The sequence below is a fragment of the Vidua macroura genome, chromosome Z (assembly GCF_024509145.1).
Source record: "Vidua macroura isolate BioBank_ID:100142 chromosome Z, ASM2450914v1, whole genome shotgun sequence".
NCBI classification, from domain to species: domain Eukaryota; kingdom Metazoa; phylum Chordata; class Aves; order Passeriformes; family Viduidae; genus Vidua; species Vidua macroura.
Genome location: NC_071611.1, coordinates 62,914 through 85,046, shown reverse-complemented (window position 1 = coordinate 85,046; position 22,133 = coordinate 62,914). Strand labels below are relative to the sequence as shown.

General features: G+C 47.1%; 2 protein-coding genes and 1 long non-coding RNA gene across 4 annotated transcripts; 1 reads left to right on the top strand and 2 right to left on the bottom strand.

The window, feature by feature from the left end:
- Positions 1-331: 331 nt before the first annotated feature.
- LOC128821641 (uncharacterized) lies at positions 332-16,885 on the top strand. 2 transcript variants are annotated; one of them, XR_008441178.1, is made up of 4 exons: positions 332-419; positions 1,306-1,479; positions 2,243-2,432; positions 16,798-16,885. It is a non-coding gene; the product is annotated as an uncharacterized LOC128821641 (long non-coding RNA). The 2 variants fall into 2 exon arrangements; XR_008441177.1 differs by lacking the exon at positions 16,798-16,885 and adding an exon at positions 2,566-2,870.
- On the bottom strand, positions 4,294-6,361 carry RAX (retina and anterior neural fold homeobox). The gene is made up of 3 exons (XM_054002827.1): positions 5,981-6,361; positions 5,632-5,861; positions 4,294-5,089 (listed from the first exon to the last, which is right to left on the bottom strand). The coding sequence occupies exons 1-3, from the start codon at positions 6,249-6,251 to the stop codon at positions 4,637-4,639; spliced, it is 954 nt and encodes a 317-aa protein (XP_053858802.1). The 5' UTR covers positions 6,252-6,361; the 3' UTR covers positions 4,294-4,636.
- Positions 12,756-21,488, bottom strand: CPLX4 (complexin 4). The gene is made up of 3 exons (XM_054002833.1): positions 20,741-21,488; positions 18,729-18,816; positions 12,756-13,464 (listed from the first exon to the last, which is right to left on the bottom strand). Exons 1-3 carry the CDS (start codon positions 20,905-20,907, stop codon positions 13,237-13,239), a joined length of 483 nt encoding a protein of 160 aa, XP_053858808.1. The 5' UTR covers positions 20,908-21,488; the 3' UTR covers positions 12,756-13,236.
- Between the last annotated feature and the right edge of the window lie 645 nt (positions 21,489-22,133).

Sequence of the window (22,133 nt, the reverse complement as noted above, 5' to 3'; positions counted from 1 at the left end):
CGGCCGTGAGGGGAGCGCTGCGGTGAGCCCCGGGACCGGCCGAGCCCCGGCCGTGAGGGGAGCGCTGCGGTGAGCCCCGGGACCGGCCGAGCCCCGGCCGTGAGGGGAGCGCTGCGGTGAGCCCCGGGACCGGCCGAGCCCCGGCCGTGAGGGGAGCGCTGCGGTGAGCCCCGGGACCGGCCGAGGCCGAGCCCCGGCCGTGAGGGGAGCGCTGCGGTGAGCCCCGGGACCGGCCGGGCCCCGGCCGTGAGGGGAGCGCTGCGGTGAGCCCCGGGACCGGCCGAGGCCCGGCCGTGAGGGGAGCGCTGCGGTGAGCCCCGGGACCGGCCGAGCCCCGGCCGTGAGGGGAGCGCTGCGGTGAGCCCCGGGACCGGCCGGGCCCCGGCTGTGCAGGGTGTCCCGGTGCGCTGCGGTGCCAGGTGAGCCCCGTGGCTGCGGCTGTCTGCCGAATCTCAGTCACACCGTTCTGCCCGGCTCTGCAATCCCATCTTTATGGGGCAGAAGTGTCATATGACACAGGGATGACTGCCAAATATCAGCTAGTTTTGACATAATGCCTTGGCAGAACACAAGAGATGCTCAGAGAGGAGACGCAGTATTAATTCTACTAGAGAGACTGGTAATGTCAGCGTCCTGGTCTAACGAGCTTTTGGTCTAGCTTTTTTTTTTTTTTTTTTTTTTTTTTTTTTTTTTTTTTTTTTTTTTTTTTTTTTTGGTGGGGTTTATGGTTTATTTTTTTCGGCTTGTTTTTTGGTTTGGTTTGGTTTTTTGTTTGGTTTTTGTTGTTTGGGGGGTGGTTTGTTTTGGGGTTCTGAGTTTTTTTTTGTTTGCTTGGTAGGGGATTTTTGTTTCATTGTTTGGTTGGGGTTTTTTTTTGTTTGTTTTTGTTTTGTTCCACTGTTTTCTCCAATGCTAGCATTTTGTGGGTGGGTACTCTGTGGCTGACAAATTACTGAAGGAAGTCCCAAGGTTTATAATAGCGACAAAGGAGACTGCATAGAAGAGAGAAGCTTAAACACTGTAGCTGAAGGGAACCCCGTTGAATTAATACCTGTTGGACTTCATAGTACGTCCCTAGAGATGAGGAAATATGTAACAAGGAGCTTTGAACAGCTACTTGAGATATTGCAATAGTAAGAAACTGAATGTCTATCATTGAAACGCCTGTCAGATGCAGCCAGGGCAGATGGAAACAAGATCGTTCAACTTTCTGCGCAAAGGAAGGCAACAGTATTGCCCTCAACCGCAGCAGCTAATAACAGAAATTCAAACTATGGCCGAGCAACGTGTGTTTTCATGTCACAGGGGCTGTGAGATACCATGGCAGTAGCACACACAACAGCCAGCCCGCTGCTCCGGAGGGAATGACAGCTTCCGAGCCATCCAGCAGGGACTGAGGGTCCCTCCTACACACAGAGGCAGTCCTGCTCCACCGGGAAGCCAAAGAGCTGAACCTCAAGTCAAAATTAAAGAGCTCAGGTATCAGCTAGTTTTCTTGAATATTGACAGGATTTTGAGCAGGGATAGAGAGAGGGAAGGGAGACCAGAATACACTCTTGAGAACAAATTCCATCATGGCATTTTCCTAATAACTACTTGTTCTCTGGCAGTCTTTTATCTGTATTATTCTTCCTTATAACTTCAGGTGTTGAAAAGAAGTCAAGTATGGACACTAAAAATACTATGTTGCTAATACAGTTTAAGCAAAAGAAGAAACAGACCACTCAGAAGGCCATGCTAATAGCCTTAGCAAAGTTAGAGTAAAGAAGTGGTTAAGGATCTAGATGATTTAATCCAGTTTTAAGAAAAGGTTTTACAGTGAGCAATTAGATGCTGTTTAAAGAATTAATCGCTAATGGGTCATTAACTCTGACTGGTATTGTACAGTTAACAAGCCGAGGCAGGATTATTAGACTCAGCACCCAATTAAGGAGGAGAAGATATTTACAACAAAATGAACAAATGGGCTTTTAAAATGGAATGGGAATATTTGAAAGAAAGTGTAGGAACACAGAAAACTAGACAGGCTAGAAGAAAGATGTGTTTGTATATACCTCTGTCTCTTTATTTGCCCACTTATGTGTAGCTGGTAAAATACTCATTTTTAGCAATGAACTCACAGCTTTCCTTGAAGGACATGACTGCACGAAGTCAATCCACTTAGAGGGTTCACATGTACAAGGTATAAGAAAGACCTGTTCAATATGCCACCACCATATCTTGCCATAATCTTTATTTGCAGGTGCTGAATCAGGACCTTATTAAAAGTGAGCAGGCATCTTCAGCTGCTATTTCTGCTGCCCTGTCATTGTGGTTTTATCTACTGCCAGTCTTTGACTATCTCAAGTAACCAAGCATCAGCACTGGTGACAGATGATCAGGAATTAGAGGGCTTCTTTCCAGCGGCTTTACAGGATACAGAAGAACTGTAGGTAAGAGAAAGGGAGGGTAGTAATGCCAAAATATGGGAAAGCACTATTGAAATCTTGGGGAGTTGCTTATTAACCATGAGCAATAAGCACAGGTGAGAACTTTAGGGCAGCAGTTTAATGTGCTTACCTGTAGGAGGGTTTTCAGCTTCAGAGCCACAGCTGGACTGCAGCCAAGTAATGGCAAGTGAGATTGTTCCTACCCTGAGAAGAAAAAGTGTGCAGAGCCTGTGCAGTCACTCATTAGTGTGTGTCTCTTGCTGACACAAACCAGGGCATGCAGGCACTTTTCAAGTACACCAAGAGAAACCCTTCTCTTGCAGTCACCAAAAATGCCATGCCTTTTTGCAACTGGTGATGCAAGCAAAGCTCACCTGTGAAAGGACCACTAGAATTAAGACCTAAAAACTGAAGCAATACAATTTTTGTTCTCCTCTTTTACTCAGGTGTCCTTATTAGAAGTTAGCAAACTACCTCCCTGGTCCTGACAGATAATGGCAGTTCTTTTCCTGGCAGCACTTCCTCTCTCTGCCAAGGAAGCAAAGAGATGTGTGCTGAGAAGGGTGGGCACCACCACAAATGCACACACAGTAGAACTGTCAAGTCCAGAGCCCAGCAGGACAGTCTTCACCAGCAGAGCTTCATTCACCCCAAATGCAGGGCGGACTACTTACTTGGCTTCCCTGCATGTCCTGGACCAGCACAGCTCAGGGGAGGGAAGCTGGGGGTCCCGAACACAGTGTGTGCTCTGGTCCAGAGAGGCAGGTTGGATCTGCAGGGAGGCTGGGGACAGAGGAAAAGGCATTTGAAAACAAGAGGGATTCCTATTATCTGTAAAAGAAGCTCTCCATACAATAGATGGGGGCTGCTGTGGAGAAGGCTATGAAGGGATGTTTAGAAACTGCTGTCTGAGGTTAAAAAGCTCTCTGAAGTGAAGCTGAACAAGGCTGACATACTTGTTTCTGACAGGACTCTTAAAAGATACACACAGATTGTGAAAATATAATTAGACGCCAGCCTTTGTCTGGCCACAACGAGTGGGAAATGGTGAAAGGAGAGGTCTCCCAGTCTGCATTGAATCATCCCCAGGACACAATGAGGGCACTTGTGCATCCTTCTCTCTTCCCTAATGAGAAACATTAATTGCCACAACCTCCCGAGTGTGTAGAGCACCCCATGCCCAGCAGAGGAGAAGGGGTGTTTCATTACAGCATCTCAGCCCCATTACAGGCAGTAACGGAGATAATGAAAAATAAAGATGCCGCAGTTTTAGTTCAGGCAGCCTGGCGATGGGCACTGGGTGGGCAGGGGAGCGGGCATGGCCCAGCTCTGTGCCAGCCTCCAGGGGCTGTCCTGGGCAGCCAAAGCGGGCAGAATGAGCCTGCCAGGCCCCAGCCCGGTGTCAGTGCCCAACCAGAGACCGTCTGTCTCTCCCTGTGGGCAGCTGGGCTGCAGGGGGCAGGAGCCCCGGCAGTCCTGCCATTCCCCTTCTTTGCAGAGGCAAGGACTGTCACTGACTCTGGCCTGCAGAGCCCACCTGAGCCTGGCACTGCTCCACAAGGGCAGTTGTGGGAGTGGTGTGCCTGGCCCAAGGACTGCAAGGGCTCCAGCCCCTCTGTGCCCACTCCCATCTGGGCATACTCTCCATCATGGGGATGCAGGCCCCAGTGCCACAGCCAGTTTGGGCAGGGTTCTGATGATGGAGGACAGAGAAGAGCCCACAGCCAGGCATCTCCCACCCCTCTGTGCATCACATGGAGCAGAGGGTCCAGCCCAAGATGCCCATTTGGGTTCAGAAACATGATACACAAGCCTCCATGCAGATGGTGCCATTTAATGGTGTAAAAGTAGAACCCCTTCATTGCAGTCCCCTCAGTACAGCAGTCCTGAGCTCCCAGCCACCTTACATAGCTCTTTGCCCTACTGCAGCTTTTATTGCAACTAAAGCATCCAGCCAAGGAGGGAGAGCAAAAGAGATTGTTTTTCCTAAGCTATGATCAGGCCCCTAACTCTTCAGGGGTTGTGGAAAAGGGAATCAAAAGGACCACAAAATACAAAAGCAAGTCAAGGCATAGGGGAAAGGCTAGTGTAAGGGACAGCCCTCCTGTGCCTGGCCATTCGCGGCAGCTGAGGCAGGGTAAGGGTGTCCCTCGGGCGTTCTGGGATGTGCCTTCCCCATGGCTTTCTCCCAGGTGCTGAGAGGGAGTTCAGATTGTCTGCCAGGGCTTGCCGATGGACTGGATGTGCTCCTTGGCCTTCAGCCGCAGGGCAGCAATGCTGGTGTTGCGTGGGTCTGCCTCATCCAAAGGGAACTTGTCCACAAATGTGGCCCCACACTGATAAGGCGGCGGTGGCCCCATGGCCCCCAGGGGCTGCAGCGCATGGGTCACTGCCGGAGAGTTCAGGAAGGGCGGTGGCGTGTAGCTGCCGGGCAGGCTCTGCGGCGAGGCCACAAAGCCAGGCAGGGTCTGCAGGGCCGTGCTGCTGGGCACGGGCGGGCTGAGCCACGTCTCCAGGGGCAGGCTGCTGCTCAGAGGACCCATGGGTGCTGCCTGCGGTGAGCGGTTGAACGAGAGGATGGGCGAGTCCTGCAGCTTCATGGAGGTCACCTCCAGTTTCTCCTGCCGCCTCCATTTTGCCCTTCTGTTCTGAAACCAAACCTGCAAGCAGAGCTGTATCAGCCAGGCCCTAGGCAGTGGAAAGAGGCTTGCCTCTGCAGCGGTACACGCAAAGCAGAGTGAGGGAAACATGCCTTGCCGAGCTGGGGCAGAAGGGAATTTGGGGGGCTCGGGCGTTCCTCCACGACCCACAGCCCTGCGCTCGGTGGAAAGCAGTCCCGCAGTGGAGCTGGCCCGCCCACCCACCCGCCACTGCACTGGCACACAGCAGACTCAGCGGCCCCGGGCTAGGACACGCCACTCAAAGGGCAGCAGCACCGACAACGCGACTGGCGGACGCAGGTCTGCCCCGAGCCCCGCGCGGTCCCGCCGGCCGGGCCGGCTCGCGGCTGTGCGGCAGCCGCGCCCAGCGCTCCACGGCTCCGGCGGAGCCGTGCTGCGGTCACGGGCCCGCGCTCCGCGGCTGCTCTGGTCGCCGGGACCACGGGGCCGCGCCGAGGTGCGTCGGGCCGGGCCGTGTGTGGCTTCCCGGCACCAGGGGCTGTCGGGGCTGGGCCGCCGCGGGGGGCCGGGCCGGGCGTTACCTGGACGCGGACTTCGGGCAGATTGACCTTCATGGCCAGCTCCTCGCGGCTGTACACGTCGGGGTAGTGGGACTTCTCAAAGGCACGCTCCAACTCGTGAAGCTGGTACGTGGTGAAGGTGGTGCGGTTTCGCCTGTGTTTCTTCTTGGGCTGTTCCTCTTCCGACGGCTTCTCCTCGCCGCTGCTGCCAGCGGGCAACTCGGGGCTGGCGCTGCCGGGACAGTACGGCTCTGCGAGGGGAAGACAGGGAGGTCACCGGCGGGATCTCCCCGCGGAGCTTGCCCGGGGGCGTAGGAGCGGCGCCCACCCGTCCGCCCCCCGGCACCCGGCGTTCGTCCACAGCGCTCACCTTGGAAGCGCTCAGCGCGGCCCTGGGGCTCGGCCGGCGGCTGCTCTCCGGGCATCTTGGGCAGGCAATGCCGGGGCCCCCGCCGGTCCGACTCCTTGGCGCTGCCGTCGGGCGGGAAGGCGCCCAGCAGCCCGTCTTCCTTGGTGAACCCCAGGATCGCCTCGATGCTGTGAAGCCTCGACGGGTTTCCCCCGGGGCTCCGCGCCGCCGGGCCGGCCAGCGAGAAGGCGCCCTCGGCCATGGCGAGCGGGGCGCCGGGCGGTGGGTGCATGAGGCGGCCGGCCCGGGGCTCCGCCGCGGCGCTGCGGTCTTACCCGGCCTCAGGGCGGCGCGGGCAAGTCTGGCACGGTGTCGCCAGGCGGGCTGACCTCCTTGGGACGGGGGAGGAGTGCCAGGGGGCGGTAGGCGAGAGGGAAGGCAAGGCCCCCGCACCTCTTCGGCATGGAGGGGGAGGCAGGGCATCCCCCGGCCCCCGCCGGCCGCCCCGCCCCTCCCTGCTGGCCCCGGCCCTGGCCCCGGCCCCGGCCCCAGCCCCAGACGGCGCCGGGCGATGCCATCCGGGGCCCCCGAGGCGGGGCGGGGCGGCCCCCGCTGCAGCCGGGGGCTGGCCGGGCCGAGCGCCGCAGTCGGAGCCCCGGGGCAGGGGCAGCGCTGTCGGAAACCGCGGTGGGACGGGCGGCGAGAGGCGCGCCGGGTACGGGGGGACAGAGCCGGGACGGCGGGAGCTGCGGCAGCCGCTGCCGGGGCCGCGGTAAAGGGGACTCAGCGAACGGGACGGGAAGGGAAGGGGCGGGAGCCCGGGGGTGCCGGGTCGGAGGACAGCGGGTCCCCGGCACGGGCCCGCGCTGTTAGGCGGCTCTCGGAGCCTCGCCGCGTTTCTCTTGTCCGACGGCTGCAGTCCAGATCCCTCCGAGACGGTTTGTAGGTGCGTCGGTTTCACGGCGGCCGCTCGAAAGCTGCCCTGCGGGACGATCCGCGGCCCCGGCCCGACTCAGGGGCACTGGGGTAAACGATACCGCGCTGATGCTCTGCGGTACGCTCGCCCTGCGCCCGGTTGCCTCCAAAGGCATTTCACAAACCAGGTGCTTCCGGGCACGATGGATGCAGGAGGTGGGCTCAGCCTTTCAGACCTCACAAACCCGAGGAAGCTCTAAGCAATATTTGCGAGGAAGTTCAAGTATGCTGCTATAGGACAGAGCCTGTGAGAAGAGCTGATTCTGTGACCCTGTGCTCCACGGTTCGAGTGGGGCTGGGGGGGGGGGGGTAGCAGGCAGGGCATGGCTTCATGGGGGATGCACAAAATGTTTTTGGAGGTGAGGCAGGGAGCCAAATGCCACACATTTCTCTTTGTATTTGGCTTGGTGGAAGACGTGGACCAACCACAGGACCAACCAGGTAACAGCATCACATCTCCTGCATCAATCTTTCCCCTGCTTTTTCTTTCTGTCATTTTCACACCAGCAATTCCCAGTTCCTCTGAGGCACCAGCTGCCTTTTGTCCCAGCTTGTTTACGTGAACAAACCCAATAACATCCAGAGTGGTTTTCGGTCTACATTTAGCTTTGAAGATGTTTCCATTTGAAGCCCGAGGAGAGTGTATGTGAAAGAAAAACACCACTGCTACTGCTCGTTCTTCCAGATATATTAGCTAGTCTAATAAGTATGACCTCTCTCAATAAATCTGCATTTTTTTTATTCCCCTTCTGCCCCAACAGGCTCCATATCATGTAGATTTCTTCAGATGAATCGCTTCAAAGATTGGCAGTGCTTGATTCTGCCAGTGTCCACACTTTTTGCAGATTTATGTTCTGCTGTCCCAAAGTAGATTTCTTTTAGGAGTGCATGGCATTTCCTAGCTTCAGGTGAGGTTTGCCTTCACTGACTGCTTGGGGGTTGGTTTGAGGCCGAAAGACTCAGGCATCCATTTGCACAGAGGGAAGAGACCAACAGAAGAGACAAGAAAAGGTTAGTGTGGCTTTTGTGGACACTATAAAAAGCCAGTCAATACCATTGTAGGGACATTGGAGGGTACTCAAAGCAATCAGCCAGGGGCCATTGTGTTCCTTTAATCTACATGTGTGTTTCCCAGGAACTCTATTAGTGAAGATGAATGAACTGTGCAATGTCCCTAATTTCTTCTAATTTGAAGCTGGGGGTTTACAGCACTCAAAATCAGCACAAAACACACCTGTCCCTCCAGAAGTCCTGGGCAAAATTAGGAATCAGTTTTGCTTCCTGTAGTTAAGAAAGATAGGAATGTGAGATGAAGGAGCAAAAACCCTTTAGTCAGTGCCATAAAGGGCATTGGATCCTGGCACAGATGCTGCTTTTGGGGTACTTGTCAAAGTTGTCCATTACAGAGTTAATACTCGATTTTTTTTCTGTTAATCACAATATGAAGGCAGAAAAAAAGCCTTCCAGCCCTGAAGCACGGTGCTTGAGTCCCACACAGGACACAAGAGACCTTCCTCCCTGACAGAGAAGGCTCCTCTTTCCTCAGCAGTAGAGTATTCTACTTGTGTTTTCCATGTGGAGCTACGTTTGTCACTGTAGCATCCTTCCTGCAGGCGAGTGGAATTGTTGAAAAATTAATCCACTCCCTTGATCCCAATTTGAAAAAATACCTGGAAAAACCCCATAAGCCTGTAGCAGAGCAGAGAGAGCTCTGACTCTTCCAGCTATAGATCTGTCTTTTCTCTCTTGCCGTGCTTCAGACAGAGACTGTGTGACACACATGAGGTGTTATCGTGCTCCGGGGAGGGAAGAAGTCTAATGGTTCCTCTGATTGCACAGAGGGTTTAGATAGGCAAAGAATAGTAACTGAACTTTTCCCTTTGGGTCTGATGTCCTCGCTGTCAGCTGAATCACTTGCAGCCCTCTAAGATATGTATCATATTAGTATGAAGCCTCAGAAACTGACCCTGTGGTACATCCCAGCTTTGCAAAGACCATTGACCTTTGGAAACCTGTGGGGGCAACCAGAATGAAATATGAGAGTATTCGTTAGGGGATGAAACAGGCAGGGTTTGTTACTTGCCTTTCCAAGGGATACCCCCATTCCATCACCTTTTTTATTTTTTTGCAATGCATTTCTGCTGAAATTATGCTTGGAAAGTAACAGAAGTTCTCAAGATGGACAATCTCTAAAGTGCAGCAGTCTGCTGTACCTCTTTCCTGTACACGTATAGTGAAGACTAAAGGGAAATAGTTTTCATCCTGTAGTCACTGTTGAGACATACTCAACAGTGGACATGGACATGGTTTCACGCAATGAAATCAGCACCATAAAATGCCACAGGTTCCTCCTTCCTTTTCTCCTGCCTTTTCTTTATGTCCAGGTGAAATTACTGCCTTGCAGAGCAGAGATTTGAAGCTGAAGTCACACTGCAGGGAAGACATCACTCTCCAGACCAAAGATGTGCAGCAGGGAGGACCTCCCTGAAAGAGAAATGGGGCTGCCAAGGTCAGACTGCAAATCAACAGGAGGGAAGCAAGGAAAAGGAGGAAATATTCACCTAGAGGGAACCTGTACCCTCCTGCAGTTTTCATGCTCTGTATCATCGAGCAGATTGTTAAAAACAACCAAAAAAAGGAATTTTTCCTCCCAAAAATTCCACCTAAGGGTGCAGTTTCAGAACCTTCTTGAAAGCATAATGCACGAGGAAGCTGCTGTCTCCTCCTGTCACTATATTGCTCACACTTTGATTGTTTTTCTGCTGAGACTTTGCATGATCTGGCCAGGAGAATTAGCTGTGTTTTCTCCACCTCCCAGAGTCCTGTCTGGCACCCAGAGATCATCTTGTCCTGCTGTCTGTCCAGGCTGTGGGTATGGAATAGGCTCTGGGAGCCAGGCAGCCCTTTCTGGTGGAAGCACCATGGACTGGGTGTGAGGGCGCTGGCATTTAGGCTTGCCATGCTCACAGGGAGGGAGGCGAGGTTCATGCTATAAGGCTATATTAACACAATCCTTCTTTACTTGTTTTCCAATTAGCCTAATTGAATTCGGATTGCTTAAGAGTGGGCACTGGAGACATTTATCTTGATGGGATGAGGGTCTTGAGCTCCAGCGATCCTATTAACACTAAGAACCCAAATCCCAGGTAGGGTCCATCCAGCAGTAGCTGCCATGTGACCTAACCCTTTAATCTGCTCCTGACAAAGACACACGGACACACAGACATTCTCACACGTGCATTGCTGCATGCACACATGTAGATGTGCATTTGTGCACAGATATGGACACAAACATTCCCAGACTCACATACCAGCACACATGCACATGCAGTGGCTGCCCTGTGACCTGTCCCCAGGGCTAAGCACCTTGAGAGCTGCATGTAGCTGGGGTGGCCTCACCACCTCCTACTCATGTGCCTCACTAGGCCTGTGGCTAGTGGCTGAAGACAAGAACAGCCAGTGCTGGATGGATGAGCCCTGCAGGTGCTGCCAGGAGCAGGCAGCCACCTCCGGCAAGCTGAAGATCAGGCTCCTGCTGAGGGCAGCACAGATTTGCCCCCCTGCCCTGGCTCTGCCACTCCAGACTAAATGTGGGAGCTCTGGTCTAACAGTGGTGCCTAAGGCAGCTCACTCCTGTACCAGCAGCACTTCAGTGGGGCTGGGCTCCCATCCCGTGCCAGTCCCAAGCCACCTCCCGGTCCTGCTTGTACTCTGCCAGCCCTGACACTGTTTTTGGAATCTCATTAATCATTTGTTCAGTGGTTCTGAGTCTACTTTCTTCTCTGACTCTTTAAACTGTGAAAATGATGATCCTATATCTGTGGACAAATTTAATTAGATCCTTTAAAGCACCAGATGCTTTCAGTAAGATTTTTGGGATGTCCCAAGCACATTTTAATTCAAAGGTCAAAACCCTTAGGCTTGTTTATTTTGGTGTTTTATAGATAGGACAGTTCAGTCTGTAAAGCAACACAACAGTGTGGAGACACCACCCAGATTTATACCAATGCACAGGGAAATGCATTGAGCCTCATAAACCTCAGGTTGGTTGAGCTGAGCTGGTGACTATTTTATCTACTTTATGTAAAGACCTCCTAAAAGACCCCACTTGTCTTTCCACATAGATGATTAGATTCTGTGGTGCCATGTGAGAGCAGAATCCCAAGAGGAAGAAATCAGATCAGAAGTGTTGGTGGTTTTAGGCAAAATAGCTCTGATGCTTGAGGGGCCTGCTGAAGATAGGTTTTGTCCACTAAAGAAATTACCTGTTGGATGAGAGCCATTTAATGCACTAGGACATTCTCTGGAAAGAGCAAGGAAGGTCAGAACTTGTCAACTCTGTGTTTCCTAGGTAAGAAGGAAATGAGCAAGAAAAAAAATGCCTATTTTCTTAATGGGGAAGAAAATGGATAACAGGTTTTCAGGCAAGTCTGTTCAGTTTATATTTGACGAGTGATTGATGAAAGAACTTTCCCAAGCTCTATTTGTAGGAAGGAATCTCAGCTTCCTTTTACTGTTAGCAAACTGGCTGTGTTCAGGGAAACTAGCAACTACCTATGAGAACATTTAACATAAGGAGGAGTGTTTTTAGAAAGTGCTTGTGTGCTCAGCAGAAACATTAGGAAAACTGGCAATCAACTTGAAATGTAACAAAGGATACTAGTCAAAAATAGCTAAAAGACATACAAATAATTAATTAACCACCATCCATATGTGATGAACACACAAAGCTGCATGCTGCCCTCTCTGTTTTTTTGCAGACGTGGAGGCAGGCACCACTGTGATTGTCAGTGGTAATGAGATTTTAAAAGGCAGCAGCTTTTTTCTGGCCTTCTTCTGTATCTCAGTGTCTGTGCCAGTGCACCAGGAGGTGGTAGGGGGACTTTCCCTTGCCGCCTTGGCACCCAGCAGCTGTTGGAGCAGGAGGGAGGGGAACCTCTCTCTCTTGCCCTTCTCTCTGCCTCACCACAGAGGTGACTTTGCCAAAAAGAGAATGCAGCCTCCTTTCCAAGTGACCAGTAAAATGCTGCAGGAATAACACAGGCTCACATCCTCCCTGAGATGCTGTGTCTGTCTGCCCCTTGTCACTGTCCCCGTGTAGCTGTGGGTGACTGCTGACCCCTCTACAGGGAGGGAGAAAAGACAAAGAGAAAAGGAAGGAAGCAAACAAGGAAAGAAGGAAAAGAGAAAGAAAGGAGATAAATCATACTTTGTGAATTTGTTAATTTAAAATGATTATTTTTACTTGAGTGGCTGGAGACAGAAAGAGAGAGAGAGAGAGAAAGAGACTTATAAACCTGTAAGAAGGTGCTACATGTATTCATTTCCAAATTTAATTTCCAGGCTAGCTCCTGGAGAACTTACAAAGCCACTCATTTTATAGAATTCCTTTGGAGTAGCAGCTTGCATGTCCCATAGACACAGGCAGATCTAACATTAGTGAGAGCTATGCCTTTCCTCAGGTTTAGGTGCCCCACCCTGGCATAACGTTCCGTGTTTAGCCTTTGATGGAGACAACTCCCAGAATCAGTGTGGGGAGCTGGTTTTAGCCTTGTGCCGGTACCCCCAGCCCACACAGAGCAGACAAGCTCACTGCTGTCCCTTGATGTTTGAAGTGTCTTAGAGAGGCTGTGAAACGAAAGCAGACTGGAGAAGCCTGCATTGCTCCAGAGCAGGACTCACTGAGGGCCACCAAGCCTTACTTTCCTACAAGTCTCCGCTCAGTGTATATGACAACATTTTTCACCCAAGCTGTTGAGTTACATGCTTCACTTTTTTTGCCTTTTGCTACACTTAATACAGAAACGATTTTAAAAATCAAGGTTTTGCAGCAAATGTCAATATCTGAACACTGTGTTTACCTCAAGATGCTTGAAACAGACATGTTCTTATTAGAAATATATGTGTTTATTTCTGAAAGCAGGATTAAATGAGTGGTTACCTCTATGTGATGTATAAGAAGTACAATTTTGTTCAAACATACACATTTAACAGCATTTCAGTCATGTGGAAAAAATGAAAAAAGGCACATTTTTTCCCCAATATTAACTTCTTTAAAGCTTTTTTTTTTCCATGGGGGAGAAAATTATGTTCAAAACTGAGGATCAGTTCTAACTTCCTTCTAGGCAGTCCCAGCAGGTAAATTTTTACTCTTCCCTCAGGGTTTTAAGTCTCTCTCTCTCATCACTTTTCTATATTTACACAGCATGCTATAGAGCTAAGTGCATCCCTCTGCCTGCTCTCCCTCTGCAGCCCCAGTAACACAAGACTGAAGTTACAGCCTTTGGGCAGTGGTGGCTCATCTACATCATGGAACATTTCTGTTCAGCTGCCTGTTTCATCTCAGTGAAGGTGGCTTGTGCCTTTTCTTTGATGGCATCCATGTCCATATTCTGGATGTTCTGCAGCTGGCCCAGGATAGAGTCCTTGTCTTCTTCCTCCTCCTGATCTTCTGCCACCATCTTCTGAAGGTCTTCTGGCAATCCCACATCATCTCCAGCCATCTGTATTTGATTCTCATCCAATTCACTCTAAAGCAGGAAACAAAACCAGCAGATGAGAGTATTTCTGCTCTCCCAGGATCTACCAGTGAGCCTCATGTTTTGTTCTTTTTTAGGGTTTTAGGGAGAACCAAAACATGCACATATTTTTCAGTCAAATTTTTTTTGTGTGCAATTTGTGAATTCAGGGCCTCAGTCAGCCTGCATGAAAGTTCTAAGATTTTTCGGGTAATGTCAATTATATTTCTTTGAAGGGCTTCAGCACCATCAAAACTGAAGCCCTCGGTGTCACTTGCCATTTTAGAAATCTTTGCCATGCTGATGGTGCAGGAATTCCATTCCAAGTTATTTGTAGCCCCCAAAACCATGCTGCAGGACACTACCGAGCCTGTCAGCTGCTTTGCTGTGCCTGTCAGCTTCTGGTCAATGAAACAAGAGCTTTAGAAGAGCTGTGGTACCATTTCCTTATTCGATTCTTGGGCAGGGTGGGTGGGAAGAATTTTTAGGTATCAGCACTAAACTGAAGCCTTCTGGAAGAAAGATGCATTAAACTTCAGAATGAATCACTGGAAAAAGGGTCCCCCGTCTTCCCAAACCATGTCTAAACTCTGTCTAGATCTTTGGTTGGCCTCCCTGAGTTGTGATGAAGAGCAGGGGCTGCCTGGCACATAATCAGTGTTGCAGTGCTGGTAAGTGGGGTAATCGGAGGACTTGAACAACAAAAGAGAGGAGGGAGGTTGGTTGTGAGTCTGAGAAAGCAAAAGGAGGCAGGAGAAGAAACTGGTTAAGCAATTAAAAATGCTGAGATGCAGTAAGCACTACACACACTTGCTTCCTGCCTGCCCACTGAAACACTCCATCAGTGGGATTATGTCAATTTTTCAAACAATGGTGATTTTGTTCACATTTTCTGGTGGATTCTGATGGATCCAGAGCTCAGAAGAACAGGATATTTCGACACAGTTCACACATCAAAGATAAGCATTAATGCCTCATTACATCTCCAAAATTAACCATGACAGCAGCAAAGGCCTGATATGAATAAGGAGCAATGCTATCAGCAGGAGGTGTTTTTTAGAGTGAGGGGTCTGGGTTTTGCATGAATTAAAGGACAAATGAATGCAAGGACATATATGAGCAATGTCTGTGTTGTTGCAGGCCTTAGCAAGGACAGGCAGGCTGGGGGTGGTCAGCTGTATTACCACTATTTATGATTCCTTATTTCTACACTTTATGTTTGCAATTACTGTACTTCCCTTTAATCTGATTTCCCCCATATCTCCTATGAAACTGTAGGAAGCTCTAGCAGGATTGTTATTGCTATGCAGATAAAATGGGTGAGGACATCTCTTCACCTTTTTGGTAAGAGTTGCTGGAGTCAGATCTGTGGGAGCTAGAAACAATCTCCCAAACAGAAGAGGTATTTTTTATTGATTATATAGCAGGAGTAATTGTTTTAAGCTTTTATTCAACAACTGACGGCTATCAAAGGAGTTAGCCCTTTTGAAATCCTTGCCAGTAACAGTAGAAGATGATAAAAAAATGTTAATTACTGAAAAAGTGCCCGTAATCAAACCATCACACATGTTCCTTACTTTAGAATTATTTCTAATTTAAGGCATCATCACTGCATGCTACTGTAGTGATTCACATCTTTGTGTGAACAATTGTCTGGCATGTTCTTGCATCAAAGCCCACTGTCCTGTGGAAGTCTGGGATGTGATGTGTAACAGTTTGGGGATCCAGAGTGTTCTCTGACCAAAAAAGAATATAGTGAGATATAGTCTAAAGCAGTATAATTCTGCCCAAGCCACCTGCCTCTGCCCACTTGGCATTTAGCTTTAATAGACCTAAAACAAGCTTCAACAGGGTGGGGTTGCTCAACAAGAAGCAATGAGGCACATGATGCACATGATGGCCTCTTCACTTCCTTCTAAAATTTGAGCATTTGATTCTTGTTTACTTTGATTTGAAATGGAAAAGTGAGTACAGAAACAACATCTATTTTACTAAATTAAATATGCCTGGCACTGGTCTCTAGCCCCAAGGCCAGCTGGCCTGGAAAAACCCACTGGGATGCTATTGAACTCTGTCTCCCTACCAAACAGGGTGGTCCCATCTAACTGCCGATTGGGAATGCCTGTCCTAACTCCCAAACTGGCCGTGGGGACTGCTTGGGAGAGCGCCCAGGCCAAAACTGGGTCAGACATTATTCTGACAATTCAACAGCATAGGCAGTAGAGTCTGAGTGCATGGTAATATTTTTTGACCCTGATTATGCATCTGATGTAGTCAATCCCATATCTGTTTTGCTATAGATGCAATAGAGTTCTATACATATACACAGGTAGTTGTGAGCAGAAAACTCTAAATATCTGCTTTGTTACAATTTGACAGTAAAGTCCTCTGCCCAAAGTAAGGTGCAAGGGTCCAGTTCAAGCATACCAACTTTATTTTGTAGCATTAAGTGTGTGCAGAAATGAGAAAAAAGGTGAATGAGAGAGAGAGGGAGAAGGATTAATGTAGTGCAAGCAGGAGATGGTCACCATTTGATATCACAGGGGAAATTCCTTCTCTGGCTCCCACAGGTAAAGGATACAGTTTAACATTAGACAGCTCCATGTCTGCTGGGCAGGAGAAGCAATGTCCCTCAGGGAGAGACACAGCCCGTGCCCACAGGAAAAGCAATGTCCCTCAGGGAGACAGCTTTTTTCACTAAAAGTTTTGTCAAGCTCCCTCAAAGGGAGACAATGCACTCCGAGAGGGGAAGAGAACAATCAAAGTTTGGTTTTGCTTCTTAAATGGCACTTTTGGTCCTCTGAACAATGATGTTAAAGTCTTGTGTGCAACTTAAGGAGCAAAGAAGACCAAATGCTGGTTGAACACTGCTTATATGAAGTCTACTTGTAAACAAAAAAGATCAAAGCTCACAGACTAATCCACAAGGGAACCAAACTCTTTTCCAGCATCCCTGTGTGATGTACTGCTTTCCTTATGCCTAACTTATTCTGTCATAACATTGACCTATGCTTATGTGAAGAGATCCTTAGGCAGCTGACTCCAGACCTTATCCTGTGATTCATCACCTATAATGCACCAGAGTAACATATAAAATCAGAGTTCACCTTGCCTTGACCTGCAGGTGGGACTTAAATTAGCAACACAGCAGCACCACCCTCCTTATGCCACTGAAGGGCTGCAAGTACCTCACAAGTAGGTGCAAGGAGCCAAATGTTGGAACCAGCAGCCTTCCTCCCCAGAAACACCCTCAGAGAATCCAGAGATCACAGCTTGGAGCACAGAGCTGGTGAGTGAGGACTGCTCTCTCCTGACATCTGCATTGGGACTCCTTTTTTTCCACAGCTCACCATCAACTCATGCCCCTGTGTTTAGACCTTGCAGAAGTTAATTGATTACTGAATCCTAGTTCAGGAAAAAGGCAGCAAGTGGATAAGAGAGTTTGGTGAGTTTTAAAAAAAATCAGTATTATTATTAAAATATTAATGTCTGCATTTATATAATATTTTTAAATGTTTTGTATGAATGTGATGCACTGAATACGCCAAAGATGAAAAAGTTGTCCATAGATCAAATGTCTCATGGCTAAAAACATCTTTCTGATGACAAACCTAAGTTGACAACTCTGTTAATAGGATTAGGTTCATTAAGGGTCTACTTTCTCTTATAAATCTGGCCCAGATAGCATGGAGCTTTAGATTTTACGTGGCAAAGGGGGGCCCTGCTTAGTCCTGAATTTCATGCTTTTACTTAAAATGCTTGCTAGTGATTGATACTGGTAATATTCAATGTTTCTAGATCATACTAGGCTACCTGAAATGACTTTCATTTTTCAAGATATTTAATGCATTATCACAAGTTTGAGAGCATTTTCCTGCCAGAATGTTGTATTACAGCACTGATTTTTTTTCCTAGGGACATACTAGCATGCATGTAGTAGTTTCATTTTCTTCCTGCTATAACATGTTTTCATAGGGGCTGATGAAAACCAAGAAATGCTATATAGGGAGAGACAAAAGCAGGAAAACATATCCTGCAATATTGTTTTCTGGCTTAGAGCTACTCTCCTACCTTGGAGACAAATCTTCTATTGTTATTGCTGAAGTATGGCTCCAGACAGCACTTGGTACATGCCAAAGCCAAGATCCTGCTGGAGATGGGTCATATCACCACTGCAGACTGGTGTGTCTATGAGGTGCTCAGCCAAGGGGGACTGGTGACCTGGACACCATCTCCAGCTGTAAAAAGCACTACAAGTGGGAGAATTTGAAAACCAGAGACACTCAGCTCCGCTGATGTTTAGTTGAGACCTGGGCACTAAAGTATCCTGGAGCTTTCCAAAGCAGCCCCTCTTGGAGCTGAAAGCTCTGGCAAGATGCTGGGTAAATGCTGTTCAGGAGCTGTCTCAGCCTATGCCTACGAAAGGAAAGCAAAGCCTAATGATATTTTACTCCTCAGCTGCTAATTAAAATGCTGGTGTTTAGAGACTTAGGCCTCCAATCCAATCAATCACTTAAAATCTTGGACTTAATTTTTTTGCATAATTAATCTTTCTGTAATTAAATTCACCCTCAGGGTATGTTGTCCAGCTAGAGCACCAGAGGAACCAGGCTCTTAGGGGTGGCATACATCTTACCTGAGTTCAGATGTCACCTGGCATCCCTCTGGAAGAGACACAGCCACTGGGAGGTGATCCAACTCCACCTTAAATGCTTATTTAAAAGTCTGGCTAGATGAGGCTACAAGTGCTGGTCTCTTTCTGTTGAGTCCCTAAATAACTTGTTTGGATTAAGCAATACATTTTTAGCAGCTAAATTTACAGGATCTAGATTCTTCACCTTCCTCCATTTTAATTAATCAAAAAGCACGGGAAAGTACTGATCAGAAAATGAGTGGTAATGACTCAGAGCTGGCAGGTGAGTAATATAAATAAACTCTCAAATTGCTAAGAACCACATATCCTTGAGGGGTATAAATGACATATGCCACCATCTTCCCAGCAGTGACAAGTCAGAGCAAATGTGTGATCCAAATCCCTGGAAAGAGTACTCTGTCCTATATTACCTCTCTGCTGCCCATGGCAGAAGCTTACAAAATAACACAATAATTTTAAAAAATTATTTGAAATAAGTTGCTTGAAGCTTTTGCTTTCAGTATTTTGGTTTTCCTGGAAACATTTGACAGTGCCAAGATCACGAAAGAAAAAGGAATGGGCAGTTTAAATTTGGTTGAAATTTGGCCTCTGGACTAGATGAGTTCTTGAGCTACAGGCTTACCTTGGGCAGTCTGTACTTTTCCCTCAGGTGAACCCTCAGAACAGCTCGCTCTGCTTTTTTCTGTGCAAATGCTGCATCTCTTTCCATCCTGGAAATCAGAAAAAGTGTTCCTTCAAGATGCTAATAAAAACAATCTTTTGCACTAAACCAGTTGCTTGGCTGCAAAAAGCTACACGTGGGAGTTATTCCCCAGATTAGTAACTTGTCCAAAGGCAAAAAAGGAGCAATACCAATAAAGTGATGCCAAGGGGCCACGCTTCCTGTGCTTCTGTCACCTGTGAATTTTCCTGGTCTTTCTTTGTACATTCATTGTTTCATAAAGGCAATGAATTCTAAAGCTTCCCTGTTTGGAAGAGTACTGACTTCATCTGTGATTTTATAAAATGTTTTCATTAGATTTAAGAACTGGTCTGCACCCTTTTTTTTTTTTTTTTTTTTTTTTTTTTTAAGATTACATATGCATTTATTTGCAAAATGTGTCTCCTCAAAGATTTTTGGTAACATTTGATAACACTCATCTTTCACCCCCCCTCTCCCTTTAATTTCTTTTTTCCCCAGTAGCATTTTCATGGAAGTTCTATTGCAAAATTGATCTTGTTTCAGTATAGGTATTTTGGCATATAAAAGCTACTTCCAAAGTGAAATATTACTTTTCTTCTGCTTCCAAAATGAGTGTTTAGATTACTCTCCCTCTAAAAACAAAACCCCCACAAACAAACCTAAAATCTGAGAAGTACCCAAACCCTGGTTTGTTACAGGTTCAAAACTGCCTGAGAACAAGTTCAGCAAGGCATATTTACTTTTCTGGTCTCCACTCCTGCACAGCTGAACACTGGGCAAAATCCATGGAGCCCTGAAAAAAGCCCATGCTCTGCCCATGTCAGAGATTTCTGACACAGCACCACATCTCATCCAGAGATGATCTTTTCTCTTAGAGTTTCTAACTGTCCCATAGAGGTACTCCTGCCCTGCTTCCTCAGTTCAGCAGGGAAAGGACACATGCCCCACTTAAAAACAGTATAGAAGTAATTATTTTCCCAGGCATTTCCCTATCCCAGGAATCCTGTATTTCTTCTCAGTCTCCATAAAGCATCTTCCTGCCAGCACGTGGTAATTTCTCTTTTAAGTATCACTTGACAAAAGGCAGAGCAAAACATTCTGTGCTTTTTTTCAAACCAAATGACACCTCTTCAGGGCTTCCTGATCAAAATGTCTGATGCTAAATACAGACCTGGGTACCTCAAATTCCATCAGTTGTTAACCTGGCACCTATAATCATCTTACAAGAAGGATTTACACAACTATTATGTAATTGACCATTAGAGGAACAGATGCATTTGAGATTTAAAAGTCAATAGTTTTATTTATAATTATGCATGGTTTGAACTCCTACACACGCCGAGTCCTCCATTTGACTTGTTTTCATAAATACAGCAAGTGATAAAGATTGTCTTTACAGACAAAATTGAGATTTAATTGACTTTAAAGTTCTGCTTTATTTAGTAGATTTTAGAAAAAAAATAACCATCTTAAACCTTTGCTCAAGATAAATGAGCACTCGGTACTTTTTCAGGTCTGCCATAATAAATGTGGACAATGAAATATTACATATTAAAAGTGTACTCCACATGGAATTCTAGAACAAATCATATACATTATAGAATTAAATCCTGCACTACAAACATCTTGGAAAATTTTTCTAGATAAAATAATATCACCTAGGAATGTGTCCAGCATATCAAGCTGTGGAGATAGCAGGAAAGCATAGGAGAGAGTTGCTAGATGGGGAGGGGGGGCAGGAAGAGGGAATGTAATATTTTACCATTTCCACTTGGGAAACTTTTGTTTTGGAGAGTCTTTTTAGCAAAGATTCATCTGCTAAAAAAAAAAAAAAAAAAAAAAAAAAAAAAAAAGTGAAAAGCAGCATGTTTGGCTTTTTCTTGGGTTATTTTTATTTGCACAAAGTTACCAAGAATCAGCCCCATACTCATAAAAAGGGAACAGGTACTCACTTCTCCTCAACCATTTGCTTTTGATATTCCTCATACTCCTCTCTGGTCATTCCTGCAGCTGCTGCTGGATCAGAAGGAGTGCTTTCTTCTTTGCTTTCTTCCCCTCCACCTCCAAGTCCCAAATTCTTTACCTGGTTGCTCAGCATACTTTTCATTAGAAAGGCCATTTTCTCAAAAAAAGAAAAAAAAAAAAAGGAGCTATAAGAAAACAACTACAAGAAAGCCAAACAAAAAATGTTTTCAAACACAACAGTTGTAAGCGAGAGGGTTTCTACAGCCACATCAGCTCTTCAAGGGCACAGTGCTAGTGAAACGTGAATGCCAAAACCAGTTTGTCAGCCATAATCTGGATTAAAGAAAGAACTCCTTAATATATAGAGGCAGATGGTTCAGATTACTCCAAAAAAAAATCATTAGATGCAACTACCTACTTTTTCCATTAATACTTTAAGCTAATTGTACACACACACATGCACAAAAAATCAATTATAGTGTGCAATAGCATTTTGACATCTTCAGTCTTGAAGTTTGCTCTCACTTTCACAGAGATCACAACATTCCCTGGATCTGACTTTAAAACCTGCTTGACTCAATAGTCATAGTAAAATAGCAAAATTCAGGCTATTGAATGGAAAACCCTCAGATTTGAGATTTGAAAACTTGAGTTCTCCATTAAGCAAAAGCCCTTATTCTTTTTATCCATTAATATTTTATCCCACTGGACAAAAATATTTTGTGTGGTTTTTCTTCAGACCCCTTCATGTGGTTGGTTTAACTTGCAGATGAATGAGGCATCACTGTTACGAATACTTTATTTCAAGAAAGTAACCCCAAAGAAAGCAAGTCAGATCTTCCTTCTGTTCTTTCTTTTGGGTTTCTGTCAGCTCTTCCCCAGACGGTCTCCATCTAGACCCCTGCTTTGGTGCTGCATAAAACACCTGCTGTTCATAATCCTAACTGCTGATAAAGGATGAATAAATCTGAATCTGTATGCCAGAAAACAGTATGGATACCTTTTGGATCTAGATTGTTTCTGTTGGTCCTTATCTTTCTAACCTTTAGTCACAGCATTAGCCTCACCAGCTCTGCTCAGGTGAAGATTTCCAGGATGTGCAACCTAGGTCATAGACTATTTTGGGAAAGAAAATCACCTGCTAGGTTTCCAAAGTTCATGAGTTTGGGTTTTGAGCACTTATCCTACTGCACTGACTGCACATGCCTTAATGCAACATTCTGGAATTTTGATTATCTAAATGGTTCTCCCAGCACTCTCATAATTTCAATGAGAACTGAGATATGGGAGGATTTCAGTTTGCCTAATGCCTTAATCTATATTACAGCCTTTCTAATTAAAGCAGATCTATTACTATTAAAAAAAAAAAAGAAAAACAAA

Excerpts from the sequence above, each read along its gene's own strand:
- RAX (XM_054002827.1), bottom strand. The coding sequence starts at position 6,251 with ATGCACCCACCGCCCGGCGCCCCGCTCGCCATGGCCGAGGGCGCCTTC. Across the intron at positions 5,862-5,980 it reads CCGCGCTGAGCGCTTCCAAG|AGCCGTACTGTCCCGGCAGC; the intron begins GTGAGCGCTGTG and ends TTCCCCTCGCAG. Across the intron at positions 5,090-5,631 it reads TGCCCGAAGTCCGCGTCCAG|GTTTGGTTTCAGAACAGAAG; the intron begins GTAACGCCCGGC and ends CTCTGCTTGCAG.
- CPLX4 (XM_054002833.1), bottom strand. The coding sequence starts at position 20,907 with ATGGCCTTTCTAATGAAAAGTATGCTGAGCAACCAGGTAAAGAATTTG. Across the intron at positions 18,817-20,740 it reads AAGCAAATGGTTGAGGAGAA|GATGGAAAGAGATGCAGCAT; the intron begins GTGAGTACCTGT and ends TCTGATTTCCAG. Across the intron at positions 13,465-18,728 it reads AAAAGTACAGACTGCCCAAG|AGTGAATTGGATGAGAATCA; the intron begins GTAAGCCTGTAG and ends TTCCTGCTTTAG.